The sequence below is a fragment of the Neocloeon triangulifer genome, unplaced genomic scaffold, assembly GCF_031216515.1.
Source record: "Neocloeon triangulifer isolate White Clay Creek 2 clone unplaced genomic scaffold, ASM3121651v1 ptg000014l, whole genome shotgun sequence".
Taxonomy (NCBI): domain Eukaryota; kingdom Metazoa; phylum Arthropoda; class Insecta; order Ephemeroptera; family Baetidae; genus Neocloeon; species Neocloeon triangulifer.
The window spans coordinates 3,740,850-3,754,445 of record NW_026775556.1 but is presented as its reverse complement, the minus strand read 5'-3'; the positions used below and the strand labels follow the sequence as shown (position 1 = coordinate 3,754,445).

General features: G+C 42.0%; 4 protein-coding genes across 9 annotated transcripts; 3 read left to right on the top strand and 1 right to left on the bottom strand.

The window, feature by feature from the left end:
• The first annotated feature begins 204 nt into the window (after positions 1–204).
• LOC132200061 (vacuolar protein sorting-associated protein 26C) lies at positions 205–2,033 on the top strand. The gene is made up of 7 exons (XM_059625247.1): positions 205–349; positions 413–556; positions 974–1,204; positions 1,262–1,420; positions 1,470–1,566; positions 1,621–1,746; positions 1,807–2,033. The coding sequence occupies exons 1-7, from the start codon at positions 293–295 to the stop codon at positions 1,887–1,889; spliced, it is 897 nt and encodes a 298-aa protein (XP_059481230.1). The 5' UTR covers positions 205–292; the 3' UTR covers positions 1,890–2,033.
• An 82-nt stretch (positions 2,034–2,115) lies between these two features.
• Positions 2,116–4,567, top strand: LOC132200610 (protein FAM210A-like). 2 transcript variants are annotated; one of them, XM_059626218.1, is made up of 5 exons: positions 2,116–2,173; positions 2,231–2,371; positions 2,654–2,989; positions 3,877–4,030; positions 4,100–4,567. In XM_059626218.1, exons 2-5 carry the CDS (start codon positions 2,248–2,250, stop codon positions 4,290–4,292), a joined length of 807 nt encoding a protein of 268 aa, XP_059482201.1. In that variant the 5' UTR covers positions 2,116–2,173; positions 2,231–2,247; the 3' UTR covers positions 4,293–4,567. The 2 variants fall into 2 exon arrangements, with proteins under 2 accessions (XP_059482201.1, XP_059482200.1); XM_059626217.1 differs by having other exon boundaries at positions 3,874–4,030.
• LOC132200611 (PRL-1 phosphatase) lies at positions 4,456–7,892 on the bottom strand. 2 transcript variants are annotated; one of them, XM_059626219.1, is made up of 6 exons: positions 7,665–7,892; positions 6,920–7,257; positions 6,620–6,862; positions 6,435–6,566; positions 6,039–6,205; positions 4,456–5,780 (listed from the first exon to the last, which is right to left on the bottom strand). In XM_059626219.1, the coding sequence occupies exons 3-6, from the start codon at positions 6,740–6,742 to the stop codon at positions 5,669–5,671; spliced, it is 534 nt and encodes a 177-aa protein (XP_059482202.1). In that variant the 5' UTR covers positions 6,743–6,862; positions 6,920–7,257; positions 7,665–7,892; the 3' UTR covers positions 4,456–5,668. The 2 variants fall into 2 exon arrangements, with proteins under 2 accessions (XP_059482202.1, XP_059482203.1); XM_059626220.1 differs by lacking the exon at positions 7,665–7,892 and adding an exon at positions 7,335–7,494.
• On the top strand, positions 7,669–13,472 carry LOC132200609 (serine/arginine repetitive matrix protein 3-like). 4 transcript variants are annotated; one of them, XM_059626215.1, is made up of 11 exons: positions 7,669–8,085; positions 8,562–8,639; positions 8,907–9,027; positions 9,131–9,241; positions 10,462–10,617; positions 10,673–10,726; positions 10,785–10,860; positions 11,618–11,685; positions 11,746–12,381; positions 12,507–12,686; positions 12,932–13,472. In XM_059626215.1, the coding sequence occupies exons 2-11, from the start codon at positions 8,636–8,638 to the stop codon at positions 13,077–13,079; spliced, it is 1,554 nt and encodes a 517-aa protein (XP_059482198.1). In that variant the 5' UTR covers positions 7,669–8,085; positions 8,562–8,635; the 3' UTR covers positions 13,080–13,472. The 4 variants fall into 4 exon arrangements, with proteins under 4 accessions (XP_059482198.1, XP_059482199.1, XP_059482195.1 ...); XM_059626216.1 differs by lacking the exons at positions 7,669–8,085; positions 8,562–8,639; positions 8,907–9,027 and adding exons at positions 9,682–10,204; positions 12,772–12,816 and having other exon boundaries at positions 12,932–13,073; XM_059626212.1 differs by lacking the exons at positions 7,669–8,085; positions 8,562–8,639; positions 8,907–9,027 and adding an exon at positions 9,682–10,204.
• The last annotated feature ends 124 nt before the right edge of the window (positions 13,473–13,596 follow it).

The window sequence follows — 13,596 nt, the reverse complement described above, 5'->3', positions numbered from 1 at the left end:
ATCATCAAATATAATATTTATAAATATTATCTACATAAAAATTAAATACGACTTACCATTTAAATATTTCGTACATTTTTCCATGACGACGTAATTATGCTTTTTCATACATTATATAAAATTTTTCATTTCTCTGTGCTATTTTGTAGTGCTTTTCAAAAGTCTCGCGGCCTTTTCTCCTTAGTACGACCAATCTGCCTTCGAATTGCAAGCACGTGACTATCAAAACGAAAACATTGCAGAGCTCTGTGTTCTCTGTTCACAAGTTTGAGTTGTCAAAAGTGGTCCAAAAATGTCCATAGCAATTGAAATTTTGGTTCGGAAAGCAAACAAAGTGTACCACGAAGGGGTTGGTCGCCGCCTCCGTTACTTCAAAATGTGTATTTTTAATTGGAATGTTTTATTTTTGCAGGAAATCATCAGCGGGGTGGTTGTGGTGGTTTCGCCGTCGGACGTGCGGCACGACGGCATCACCCTTTTCGCCGACGGCACCGTCAACCTGCAGCTCAGTTCTAAAAACGTCGGAATCTTTGAGGCCTTCTACAACTCCGTCAAGGTATAATTGATAAGTTTTGTAAGCCTTGGAAATAAAATTCGGGCTAGAAATTCAGAAGAAACTTTTATAAATTATATGAAGTTAATTTTTATAATTGGCAAATTAAATAATAATAACAATTTTTTCTAGTAAAAACCTTCAACGTACTGATTCAATTTTTGTATGCAAAATACAATAATGTAATCAGACTTTTTAATAATGTTCTAAAATTCTCTATCAAAAATCATCAAAAATAAAATAAAAATTTCAAATTATCTAAAAATATAACTTGAGGGACAAATTCTCGTAACTGCGAATGGGCTTGTCGAGAATTTTTCCCTATAAAACAGTTTGAATAACACTGCAGCTTTTTTTTCATAAGTGACAAAAGACATAAAAATTGGAATTTTTTCATAACCATTGTTTTCCATTTTTTAGCCAGTGTCTCTGGTTTCGTGCGTGCTGGAGGTAGCATCAGCAGGCAAACTGCCTGCTGGCAAAACGGAAATCCCTTTTGAATTCCCTTTGAGGGCGAGGAGCAGTAAACCCCTGTATGAAACTTACCACGGCGTCTTTGTCAGTGTCCAGTACACCCTCAAGTGCGAAATCCGCCGCAGCTTCCTTGCCAAGGACCTGCTCAAGACGGCCGAGTTCATCGTCGAATACAATGTAATTAAGAAAAAAATTTTAATACCATGAAAAATTATTTGAAAACAAAAAATGCAGCTGAATAAATGTGGCAAGGCCGAGCCAAAGCCTGTGCAGTTTGTAATTTCGCCCGACTCGCTGCAGAACGTAAAGGAGAGGGCGCGCATCCCCCGTTTCAAAATCACAGGCCACCTCGACTCCACCGTCTGCTGCCTCACAAAACCCTTCACCGGAGAAGTGAGAGAATGATTTTATTTGAATTTTGAGGTTCATATTATTTTTCCAGCTTGTGGTGCAAAATTCCGAGATTCCAATTAAGTCGGTGGAGCTGCAGTTGGTGCGTGTCGAAACTTGTGGCTGCGCCGAAGGCTATTCCAGAGATGGTGTGCCCGAAATTATCTCTTATTTGATTATGATGTTAATGTATGTTCAAAAAGCGACTGAAATCCAAAACATCCAAATAGGAGAGGGAGACGTTTCCTGCGGTATTGCCATTCCCATCTACATGGTGTTCCCGAGGCTCTTCACTTGTCCCACTCTGACGACCAGCAGTTTCAAAATTGGTATTTTTATCCTTAAAATTTTAATTAAAAAACTGATTGGTTTTTTTTTTTAAATTGCAGAATTTGAAGTGAATATAGTGGTGATTTTCCAAGACGACCATCTCATCACAGAGAACTTTCCAATAATTCTAACCAGAGGATAAAACGGTGCCCCTGTTGTTAATTTATATCTTCTAGGATAATAAGAATCGCATTTAATGTCTTCATTTTTCTCACTTTTGAAGTATTTTGTAAAAGGCTGTTATTTACTATATTTAAATAAAAGTATTAAAAATTATGAAATGGAACGATAGCTTATAAAATGATTAATATTAATTCAACTTACAATACAAAAAGTAGTATATTGTGAGATGATCCCCCTCTCTTGCCCCTCCCCTCCCCACTCTTACCAGCTGATTCAAATCTAAGTTTTGCTGTCATGATCAAGGTTGATGCTGAAATAATGAAAAGTTAGCCGGTAATTAACACTTAATTTCGTTCGCAGGTGGCACGACTTTAAACATGATTAGACAAGTCGCTTCTTTGGGGTTGCGGCACGCCTTCAGGGTGTCCGCCCAGCCGTCCAGGGCCATCGCTAGCGGAAAAAGGACCCTGCCTAACAACACAAATTCCATCCTCACTGCTGGTTCGTCTCATAAGTCTAATTTGATAAAATTCAACTTTGGCATCAAGAGTTTACAGAAAATTATTTTAATTAATCCAAATTGATCGACTAAACAAAAGAAAATAACTTCTAAATTTTGAAAAATTTAATTTTTTAATTATTTGAAAAAAAAAATCTAAACATTAATTACAATAAAAGAGATCGATGTTCATAAGTTTGTGGTGTATGACAAGTACTGCCTATTGTGACTTAATCAGTCAGTTGTTTTGGTTTTTTTATCTGATTAGTTTTGACCTTTTGCAGGCTTTTCTTCCAAAGTCGGTGACAATAAGCAGCAGCCGTTGGAGGTGCCGACGAACATTGAGAAGAGCGACGCAGCACAACGAGCTGTGTTCCACCTGCACACAGGGCAGGACGTGCACCCCACGTATCAACCCCAACCTGCTGAGCCCTCCTCAGGGCAGAGTTCATACGACTACAACAAGACGGTCAGTCTGCACTCGGTGATGCAGAGCAACGTTCCTCAGCCGTTCGCTGCGTCCGGAAAGGCGCCGTCGCACCTGAACATGCCTGGCGGCCAACACACCCAGGACTCCAAGTACCTCGCGCACGAGCAGCAGAACTTGCACGCCTCAAAAAGTAGAAAATGAAATTCTTACGCCTCTACCTCTCCAGCAATATATTTAAATTGTACCAAAAGCAATGAGCCATTAAGTGTGATATCTGAATGATTTCTCGTCGAATATCAGGGACTTTGTGCTTACCTGATTTTAATCTCTTTACTTTCTTTCTTGTCTTGCTTGGGCTGGACATTAAATTGGAAAACGCACCAATTTGTTTCAATTTCCTCGTAGGCTTTACCATCCTTTTTATTTTCATCCGAAAAAAATCTCCAGCACTTTCCTATTTTGGGCTGTGGTTTGTAATCTTCTGTTTCAAGTAATCTTTGCAGGAAACATAACAAGTCAATAGAAGCTTATAGAAGAAACAGTATAATTGGTGTGGGTTGTTTGAATAATGTAATATCCGTGAAAGTTAAAATCTTGTTTTCAATAATTACCTGTTTTCATATAGAGCTAGTAAATTATTCTTGTTTTGACCAGAAGTTTCCATTAATGCGTTGAATACAAAATAGGAATGTGACATGGAACTCAAATCAACCAACGCAGTCAGTAATTTGTATTTCTGTAGTGAATTTTGCTCTTTATAGATTCCTCATGATCTGACCTTCCCGTTCCAAAAATTAATTAGAGCTTCTTTCATAATTATATAAATTTAAAAAAATTATAAGCTTATTTCCCAAAACTTTTATACGGCAACAATTGTTAAAAGATACCGTACGATCAAAAGATAAACGACCTAATTAGATTATAATAAGCATTAAAAATGACCTCCATACCATTATCTCGTTTCGCAACAAATGGAACATCAATAAAGTGAAAATTAACTTTTTTAAATTAATTCTTAAAAATTTTATTATAATTGGCTTTTAAAACGCGGTGCCTTTGGTTTGGTTTGCGCAGCAGAGGAGGAAGCGGCGGAGGCAGCGCCTGTTGTGGAGGAGTTGTCGCGGAAGGAGCGGTTCAAGAGGGCGGTGAAGGAGTACGGCGCCACCCTGATTGTCTTCCACGTCAGCATTTCGTTGCTCTCGCTCGGCGGCTGCTACACCGCCGTCTCCAGGTTTTTCATAATTTCCTCCTTTAATTATTTCTAAGTTTAATAATATATTTTTTTTTTTTCAAAAACCAGCGGGCTGGACTTGGCGGCCGCGGTGCAGCGACTGGGCTTGGAGATTTCGACGCCGTCGCTGGCGAGCGCTGGCACGTTTGTGGTGGCGTACGCAGTGCACAAAGTGTTCGCGCCGGTGCGCATCAGCATCACCTTGGCCGCGGTGCCCCTGCTTGTCAAGTACTTCAGAGTCAAGAAGCGAACCGGCAAGTGATTGCGCCAGAATGAAAAATTGAAATTCGAAATTTATTTTCGGCCCGTTCAAGTGTGTTGAGGCAAAACTTGGCATTGGCGCCGCGCTGCGCATTTTCTAAAAATAAAAGCCTCACGCAATAACAACAGAGGAAAAGGGACAAAGAAATGACGCGTGCACAAGATTCATATTATTTGTCAAACAGACATTTTATTTGCCAGCCTGGTTCCCATTTATTTATACAATATAATTATGTCATAGATTCCTGGATATAAAATAAACACAATTTTGTCAGATGACGTGTAGTTTTCTTTTTTACTTTTTGGCAATAGAAGTCGAACTGTGTGTGTTGTGGCGGACTAGGCAAACAATAACAAACAGGACTTAAAAGTTCCGTTTCTTCAACGCTCTGATCGGTGTGGGACACTTTTCTCTCAATCACATCCTGCACTGTAACAACTGAAATACTAGGAATAAATCTGCCAGCGCACTCCTGCTCACTGACGTATCTGAAGGACAAGGTGGTAAAAGTAATCATACACATAATAAAATTACAATATCAAAGTGGGTAACCAAGGTCTCGTTTCTTACTTTCTGTGCCTCTGCGCGGAATACAAATAAAATATGAACCTCTACTGTGATAACCCACACTTCTACAGCTACATACGACCATGATGAACGCAGTTTTAGAATTTTCCAGCACTTAATTGGCTTGCGCGCGAGTGGCTAGATCGATATTGCTTCAAAACCAAAATCCACCACCGCAAAGGTCATCGGGAGAGACCAATTTCAATTAATGCCGTCATGTGATCAGTTGGGAAAAGTACAAAATTGCGTTGGCAATGCAGTGTTTCAAAGTCAGTCGCTCGATTGGCTTACAAAACGATCAACAAGAGAAGAATGGATGATTGCAAACAATTGAGTTGAGAAACGAGCGCGGCTTGCGCAACTCGGCGTACAGAAATTAATGTTAAACAAAGTCCTGCTCGAGACGAGTCCGACGATGTGCTTCGGCAGAATTTTAATATCGGGCCGTGCGCCATTTCATCAAAGATGGCGCCAATCGGAAAAACTGGAAATCTCCAAAATTTCCATACCGAACTTGACTTTCAGCACATCATCGGACTCCTCTCTGGAAGGATCGTCAGCTGGTGAAAAAAGTCCTCGGGGTTGGCCACCCCTTTAATGGTTTCGATGACCCCTTGGGCTGAACAAGATGCACTTTTCGAAAACAAGCCGATCGGTAGTGTCCGTTTTGATAATTCTGTCTTAATTTTTGTCCAATACAATACTTACGAGTGGGGGTTAACAACGTTTCTTACGCAATCATGTGAATACATGTGTGTGAGTGTGATAGTGGCGAGCAGAGGAGCAACTCGCGGCGGAGGCGGTCCAACTTATTGTAGGCAGCAGGAATTCATGAAACCATTCTTGAGTCGGAGCCTGGATCGAGGACGGTATTTTTCAAGATAGCCTAGCTGTCTAGAGTTGATGGCACCACGACGCTTCCTGCAAACCAAACAAGAGAAAAAACCATTACAACAACTGAAGCAATTGGAGCGCGTGCGGTGCATAGATAAGAGCTGATTGAGTGAATCAGTGTTTTTCTTTCCTAAGCGCGTGAATCAATTTGAAACATTTCACCGGCGGCTGCAACCATTGCTCCTTATCAGGGCAAACAATGCTCGCTTCTTCCCCAATACAAACACAGACCAAATCGAAGCGGCTGTTTGCCTTCTCAAATCAGAGCAAACACCCAAAACTTACTTTCTAATTAGCTCGACGGCGTCTTCGTAGTCGAGGCCCAGCTCGATGAGGGCCACGGCCACCAACACGGGCGCCCTTCCCAGACCGGCCACACAATGCACGGCCACGCACGATCCCGGCGTCTCACGGAATCGCGTTTTCAGAAGCTTGAACCACTCGTTCACGACCTAGAACAAGCAAAAATATAAAGTTAGATTAAGAAATATTCAAATTTTACGTTTCTCTAGAGGATTCTAAAGACAATAGACTTAAACAAAAATAGTCTACAATACTTTAGAACAATTACAATAATTTTGTTTTTAATAAAAAAATATGTCAGATATATCATTGGATTGGAATAAATGTTAAAATTTCTATAATATTATGGAGAGGAAATTTAGGAATTCTGTAACTCACTTCTTGTGGGGGTGGAGTTCCGTCCTCGTATTCAAGGTCGAGGACGTTGATTCCCTCCTGCTTCAGTTCTTCAACCTTGTAGGTTGGCTCGCAGACCCGAACAACGTCCTTGACATTGTGATTTTTCAGCTCCTGATGATTTCAATAAATCAAAACAAAATTTGCTTAAGTATCTTGAAACAAACCTTAATGTAAGATTGGATGTTTTGGTCCGAGGGTCGGTCAGTGATGAGGAACCTCATGTTCTTGTATTCGATCTCGGAGACAGTAGGCTTCACCGAGTGTCTCATGTTGCTGTGATTTTGCATAGCAACCCTGTGTGTAGTGAAAAGTGGCACTCGCTTCCGAGTTGTGGCGCCGGACAGAGAGATATGCGAATTCCTCTCACACAAATCTCCTGGGCATATTATTTTCCACAGGACGCAGCTCTGCAATTGAGTGTAAATAAGACAAACATTTAAATAAAAACCACCTGGTTTACGCACCTGTAAGCATAGGCGATTTGGCTGCTGAGTACCAAAATAGATTCACCCCATTTATATAAGAAAATAATTGTGGCAGGAGGAAGGGAGAGGGTTGAAGACTGGGTTTGGTCTCGAGCTGGAGTCTGAAGAACACAATTGTGCACTTTCACCTGCTGCTCCTCTTTTCTGGTATATGGCACTGGTAATAATTGTTCCTGGTCGCGAATTCAGCTGACTGCTGACGAGTGACACACACTGCACGGTGGTATGGGTGGTTTATCTTATTTGTGCTGCGCTTGGCAATACTCTCCGCTGTCCAATTTGAACTCCATGCATGTGAGATCGGCCTCACCCAGAATCTGCAAACGGAACCAACACAGTCATGAGTTATGAGAACGGGGGCGCCAATCGATTTGTAATTAAGTGGATCACGGACTGTTTTCGAGGTCACGCGACCCAAATCCCGAGGGATCCGAATCAAAGCCCACAAACGGGAAGAGAAGAGAGTCGAGTTTGACTTTCTTTCTGAATTAACATTGCGAGTGCCAGAGGGTCGGACTTTCGGGTTTGAGTGACGTGGGAGCCATTGGCGAGCAATGGGCCGACGACTCCCACTCACTTCGGCCCGCCGTGCGTTGCCTCGTTCGGCGGCCAAACGAGAGCAGCACGGCGGCCAGATCGCGAGCGAAATTGACTGAACTCGGGGAGGCCGAGCTCGGGGGCGGGTGATGGGGCGTCGGTTGGTGACGGGGGCTGGCGCACGTACCAGTAGGTCTCTACTCATTGAACAAAGCTGTGCCGACGCGAGGCTATGGTGTGGCGAGGGCGACAAACACCTGACGCTGCATTCGCACGCTCGTCTCTCCCGAATTCGCGCAGACTACCACCGATAAAAACAAAATGGCAGTACGTAGGCCGATCTCGTCCGTCCGACTTGCCTCAACTCACGGCCGACCGATTCGCCTCGATTCGTCCAACCGTTTCGAACAACGGCCGTAGCGTGGCGCCACCGTCCCACTTAACAAGCCGCTACCCCTGCGCATGCGCCCCGCCCCCGTCGGTCAAAATCAAAGAAAGGGTTGAAGCATAGAGAAGGAAGAAAGTCGGACGGACTATCCTGACTTTGGCTTTCGGACGCTCGCTCGCCCTCGGACATGGACGCCGACCGCGAGCAGCGCTGATCCGCGGTGAGTCCATCGGCAGTAGGACGTAGGCCTTTGAACCTCACAGGCCCAATTTTATTTCTCCGAGAGCAAAAAAATTAGAGGGGTGGCTTTTGTACGGCCTCCCTTCCGGCTCGATTTTCACCATTTTTGGTTCAATCCATTTAAAGTTAGTGAATTTTTTAAGGCCAAACTTTTGCCATGTAATTTTTTCGTCATTTGAAATATTTTTCACTTTTTAAAAGGGGCTTTCGAGTACCGAAACCACCCCTAAGTTGACGGCAAACTTCCCCTCTGGCTGGGTGTCATATTGATTATAGGCGCCTAGCGAGCTCAGCTGCAAAATCTTGGCCTGAATCAACTTTTAACTTTTTTTTTCTTTCTAAATTATTTAATGTAACATTCACTTTTTACTAAAAAAAAAAAGTGAAATTCGAAATTTTGCTATCTATCTAAATAAATTTGCCAATCTAATGAATTTTGCTGTTTTCTGTTTCCAGCCAAAAATAACAACAAAAATCTACATTTGCTCTGGAATGGAAATGGTAGTCTGAAAAGGGGATGCTTCCGAGTCATGGGTAAACCAGCAAATTATTGAAATTTATATTTTTTTCAAATACTAAAAATTTACGGGGAAAAGAAAATCATGTATAAATATAATAATCGATAATAAATACTCAATAATTAATCTCACAAATTTAAGATTTGATAAAGTTAAATTATGTAATAAAATGTTGGCTTTATATTTTGTGTTATAATATTATTTTATATAAATATGGCATGAAAATAATTTCTGAAAAATTTCAAATTGAGACTCATTTGAATTTAAATTTTGTGTTGAATAGACGTTGGCTGCGCTGCAATGGTCAACATAACGAAAACGGCCCAGAAAAGTCTGAACCACGAGCAGCAGCGCAGAATCGAGTTGAAATGCATCGAACTGGAAGCCATGCTAGAGGAGCAAGGGTGAATAATTACTAATCACGTTTGCACTTTCGCTCTCACTGCATTTTCCTTGGCCTCCTTTGTTGCAAAATTAAATTCCAACTTCCCTTCGGCTTCATTGCAGACTGACTCAGGAAGAAATCATCCACAAGGTCCAGCAGCTGCGCTCCAACTTGACTGACGGAGAGCTCTCGAGACAAACGACAAGCCAGTTCGCCATCGAAAAGCTGCCAATGTGAGTAATCTTTTTCATTTAACAAGCTTGGGATTTAACAGTTTTGTGAAATTCATCAAGCAAATTGATGGAAGCGCGGAAAATTATTTTCAAATCAAAATTAAAAGTTTTATTGAACTTAATTTATAAAAGGAAACCAATTTTACAATGGAGCAAACGGACTGTCAGATAAATTTCAAAACCAAATTGATTTTTACCCGGTCCTTCATTCAGCACTATTTGTTATAATAGGGACATATTCTCAACTTTTGTTATTTCAATTTATTATGTTTTTTTTTTCAAATTTTTATTTTAAAAGTTATGTTTTTAATTTGACATAAAATTGGGGTGATTGATTATTAAGATTATTTTTAATTTTTCACACTTTTGAGATTTTTTACATCATGTCGGAAGATATGCTAGGAAGTTGAAGTTGGGTCTTTTGATTCGCAAACACGCAGTGATTCATGTTCATCGATTGGCACCCCGAGCGCCCTCTGCCGTCGTCTGGGGGTGCGATTAGGGGAAAGAGGGGTGCTCGTTTCTCGTCAGTATTGATCTCGGCGTGCGGCAAGATGGTAGTCGAGAAGTGACTCTGCAGAGCTGCTGGCCGTCGCGGCCCCACCATGGGCACCTGACGGACCCCAAGTCTTCCACTTTGCTGCTGTGATATTCGTCAGTCTTCCAATTTTTGTATTTAAACAAATCCACGTCTTCCATGGATAAACCAAAGCGGAAACGCAACCGACGGCGGCGCGGCGGCGGTGGCGGCGGATTAGTAGGGTGTCCGGTAGGGTGGACGAGCGGCGATCGAGCGCTGTTCGAACGCCTCTGGAGGGGCACCTTCCAGGCCATTCTGTCCTCCGAGCAGCCCCCTGCCCCGAGCCAGACCCCTCGCCAGGCCAAGTGCTGCGCGTGTTGCTGCCATTCGGCCGCCCCTTTTGGCCTGCAGAGTCACCCCTGCGCCTCGTTTCGACTAGCCAGGTATCATCTGAAAAGCACTGGAAAAATTTTTCTTTTTCAAAATCCTATTCCCTTCAAACATCAACTTCAGCTCTAGAAATAATCCAAATAAAAAGTAAAAGTGCCTCCTTTTTATTACAAAGATGACAGTCCGCACGAAAAATAGAATAAATAAATAAATTTAACTTTGATTTGATCATTTAAATCAGCTTGGTAATATTTCAATGTTTAAAATCGTGATAAATAAATATATTAATGGTTATTTTTGGTTTAAAAAGTGTTTCAGAAACAGTGTCAGTGGTGCAGAAAAATGAAGTCGAGGTGCACCCAATTGTTGAAGCGAGGGTGCCCCAAAAAAGTCCCCAAGATCAAAACGTCATTGTAGAAAACACTCCTTCCAAGTCGAAGAAGCGGAAACGCAAGCATCGTGACAGGTACCAAAAGTTTTGCATTTTTTACCCTTGACTTAATCTTTGACCCTCGGCCCAGCTCCGTTTCGTCTGAGCGGCGGAAAAAGTACTCGAAAAAGAGCAAGAAAAGGAGGTGCGAGCGTTTGGTGCGTTTTCTGGCGTTTGTAATTAATTTTGGCTGAATATTGCAGTTGTTCCGAGAGTCGGGAAAAGAAGAAGTCGAAGCGAGACAAGTACGGCTCGAAGAAGAAGAAGGAGTTGAAACAGGTAGATGCAGCCAAAAGGCCGCTCAATTTTCTTTAAACTCTTGTGTTGCCTTGCCCTCTGAAGGAATAAATTTTAAAAAGCCTTGAGTAAGTAGCAGAGTCGTTATCTCTAGTGTGACTTCGTCATGATTGATTTCTCCTCTGTGTATTTCTTTCTTTGTTTCTTCTCTTTTTTTTCCTTTGGCCCCAACCAATTACTAACCAATCAACCACCGACTCTTACAATTTGTGTCAAATTCAGCTTTTGTTTGGACATATTTTCTATAATTGATCTTTTCTATATAATAATATGCTGTTGTGAAACTACCACTGTTGCGAAATGTTTTGAGGCGAATTATTTATTCTTGTTTATAACTACCATGCACCATGTTTCATAGGATATCTCGTAATGTGAAGTAAGTATGAAAGATGGTTTGGTTCATACGTTTCAGTTTTTACTTTCGTACATTCACAGTTTTTGACCGGCGGTTGTTGCCCAGCAAAGGCGGCAGCTGCACATATTTCCTTTGAGTCTCTCACGTTTAGTCCATCTCTCATGATTTCTTGCTGCTCAAAAGTTTTGACCTCTCTCGGACAAAACTTAAAAGACTTTCTTTCGAGCCCAGACGGATGTTAAATAAAAGTAAAAAGAATTAGAGACCAAGTACTGAGATTAATTAACATTCAAGAGAGTTAGCTTTTTTTCCGAGTTTCTGTAGTCGTGCCGGCCGCCGTTCCGTTTCTTAAAGTTAATTTGCCTGGCGTTTCAATGTCTGCAGAAAAAGGGCTCGGACTCGGACAATCGCAAGCGGAAAAGCAAAAAACGCTCAGGCAGGAAACGGCCGAGGTGGGTGCACAATCCTCATGATCCTTTTCTGCTTTACTTTAATTAATTTTAATCCCTCAGGTCTGGAGAAGATGGGCGAGAGGGCAGTCCTGTGGAGGAGAAGGGCAACGGGGATGTGGGCAAAGCCAAGAAAAAGAAGAGCAAGAAGAAGAGGTCCAAGCATGGCAAGAGGCGCACCAAGCCCTCCACGTCGGGCAGCAGTCCCTCCTCCAGTACTGCCAGCGACCACAACCTAAGTAACCTGACTCCTCCAAAGGAGGTGGAGGAAATGGGGCTGAATATAGCACAGGTACCACCCCTCAACAGCATTAAGGAGAACTACTCGTCTGAGACCGAGGAGAAACCAGAGGTCCTTCTGAGCGATCTGATAAGGGTAAGGCCAAGCAAGGTGCCCGAAATCGCTCCCTTCCGGATCGAGGGCAAGCGCACCCTAGAGAGGCTGACGCGGCCCTTTTCCTCACCCTTTAAACGAATGGCCGTCAACGAAGACGCCAAGCCTATCCCTTTGGTGCCCAAGGCCATTGAAAGGATTGTAGAGGTGAAGGCTCCTGAAATCAGGGTCATTGTGGAAGATGCTGCAAAGCAGGAGGAGGATATCCAGGTGTGCCCTGTTGAGGAACCGATCAAAGAGCAATCAAAAGCAATTGACCATGACTGGAGCTCGTCTGCTTCCTCCTTCTCCTCCAGGTCATCAAGGTGAGACCTTGACCAATTATATTTTTTTTTCATATATATATTTTTACTAAAATTGCCCTTGCGGTATATCAATAAAACCCTCTACTAGAGAATATCTTTCTAAAAATTTGAATTTAAAATTGCAGAGCGGGAAGCGTGTGCAGCACTTGTAGCTCAGAGGGCTCACGGTACAGGAAGCGGCGCTACAACTCTGGCTCGGCCTCGTCGCGCTCATCTTCGAGTTCACACCGCTCCCGCAGCCGCTCGCCTTCGATTCCCCGCAGAAGGGGCTCTCCGAGCTTCCTTGAACGACGTCGTATCACCAGGTGCATAAACAACCTCAAAAATTGTTTTATTAGAAGAGTATCTTTTGAGTTTCATTTATTTTAATTGACGTTTTCTTTTCTGTAGAGCAAAGCTGTGTTGTTATTATTTGTTGTGCACGTAGTCCTGATGGTAAGTTGCATATTTTTAGAATGAGTTTTTCCCCATTCATTTTATTAATTGAGCTAGAAACAAAATTTTTTGGTCTAATGAGAACAATGGTATTAAAAAAAAATTTATTGTTTAGCGCGCGGAAGAGGCCGATCCCGTACCACCGCTCGTCGCCGATGTCCTCAAGCTCAGATTTGAGCTCAAGTGAGGACGACAGGAGTGGCTCGTCAAGCTACTCGGCCAGGAGCTGGTCGCGCAGCCGCTCCCGGAGCTACAGCTGCTGAGAAAAAACGACTGCCTAGGATTGTTTGTTTGTTTGTTGGCCTCTTAGACCCCTGCTGATCTCTGATATTAATTAATCAAGTCTAGTCGCACTCTCGCTTCTTTTGCTGAGACATTCCTCCATTTTGTGATTTCCAATTTACTTTTTTACAAAGTTTACGTACTCGTTTTTTCGACCTCCAATTATGATATTCCCCTTGTCGACTAAGACGCGATAATAATAATAATAATAATAATGATATTCCATTGTTTATCTCGTGTATGATCTCTTATATTGTTATATTTTTTGCATTTTTGATTTATTTATTGTAGTTGTGTAGCCACAATATTGCAACAGAGTAGACGGAAATAAATGAGATACATTCCTGTTGTGTGTTATCATTCGAAACTTGAAAGTGTGCTTTTTAATTATAAGTCTCCTTAAATTTATAATTTTATTTCCACTTATTCAGTTTCTTTTGTTAATTTTATAAATTTAAAAAGTAATTAATCAACGATTTGAGCAGTGTTTGAAAATAT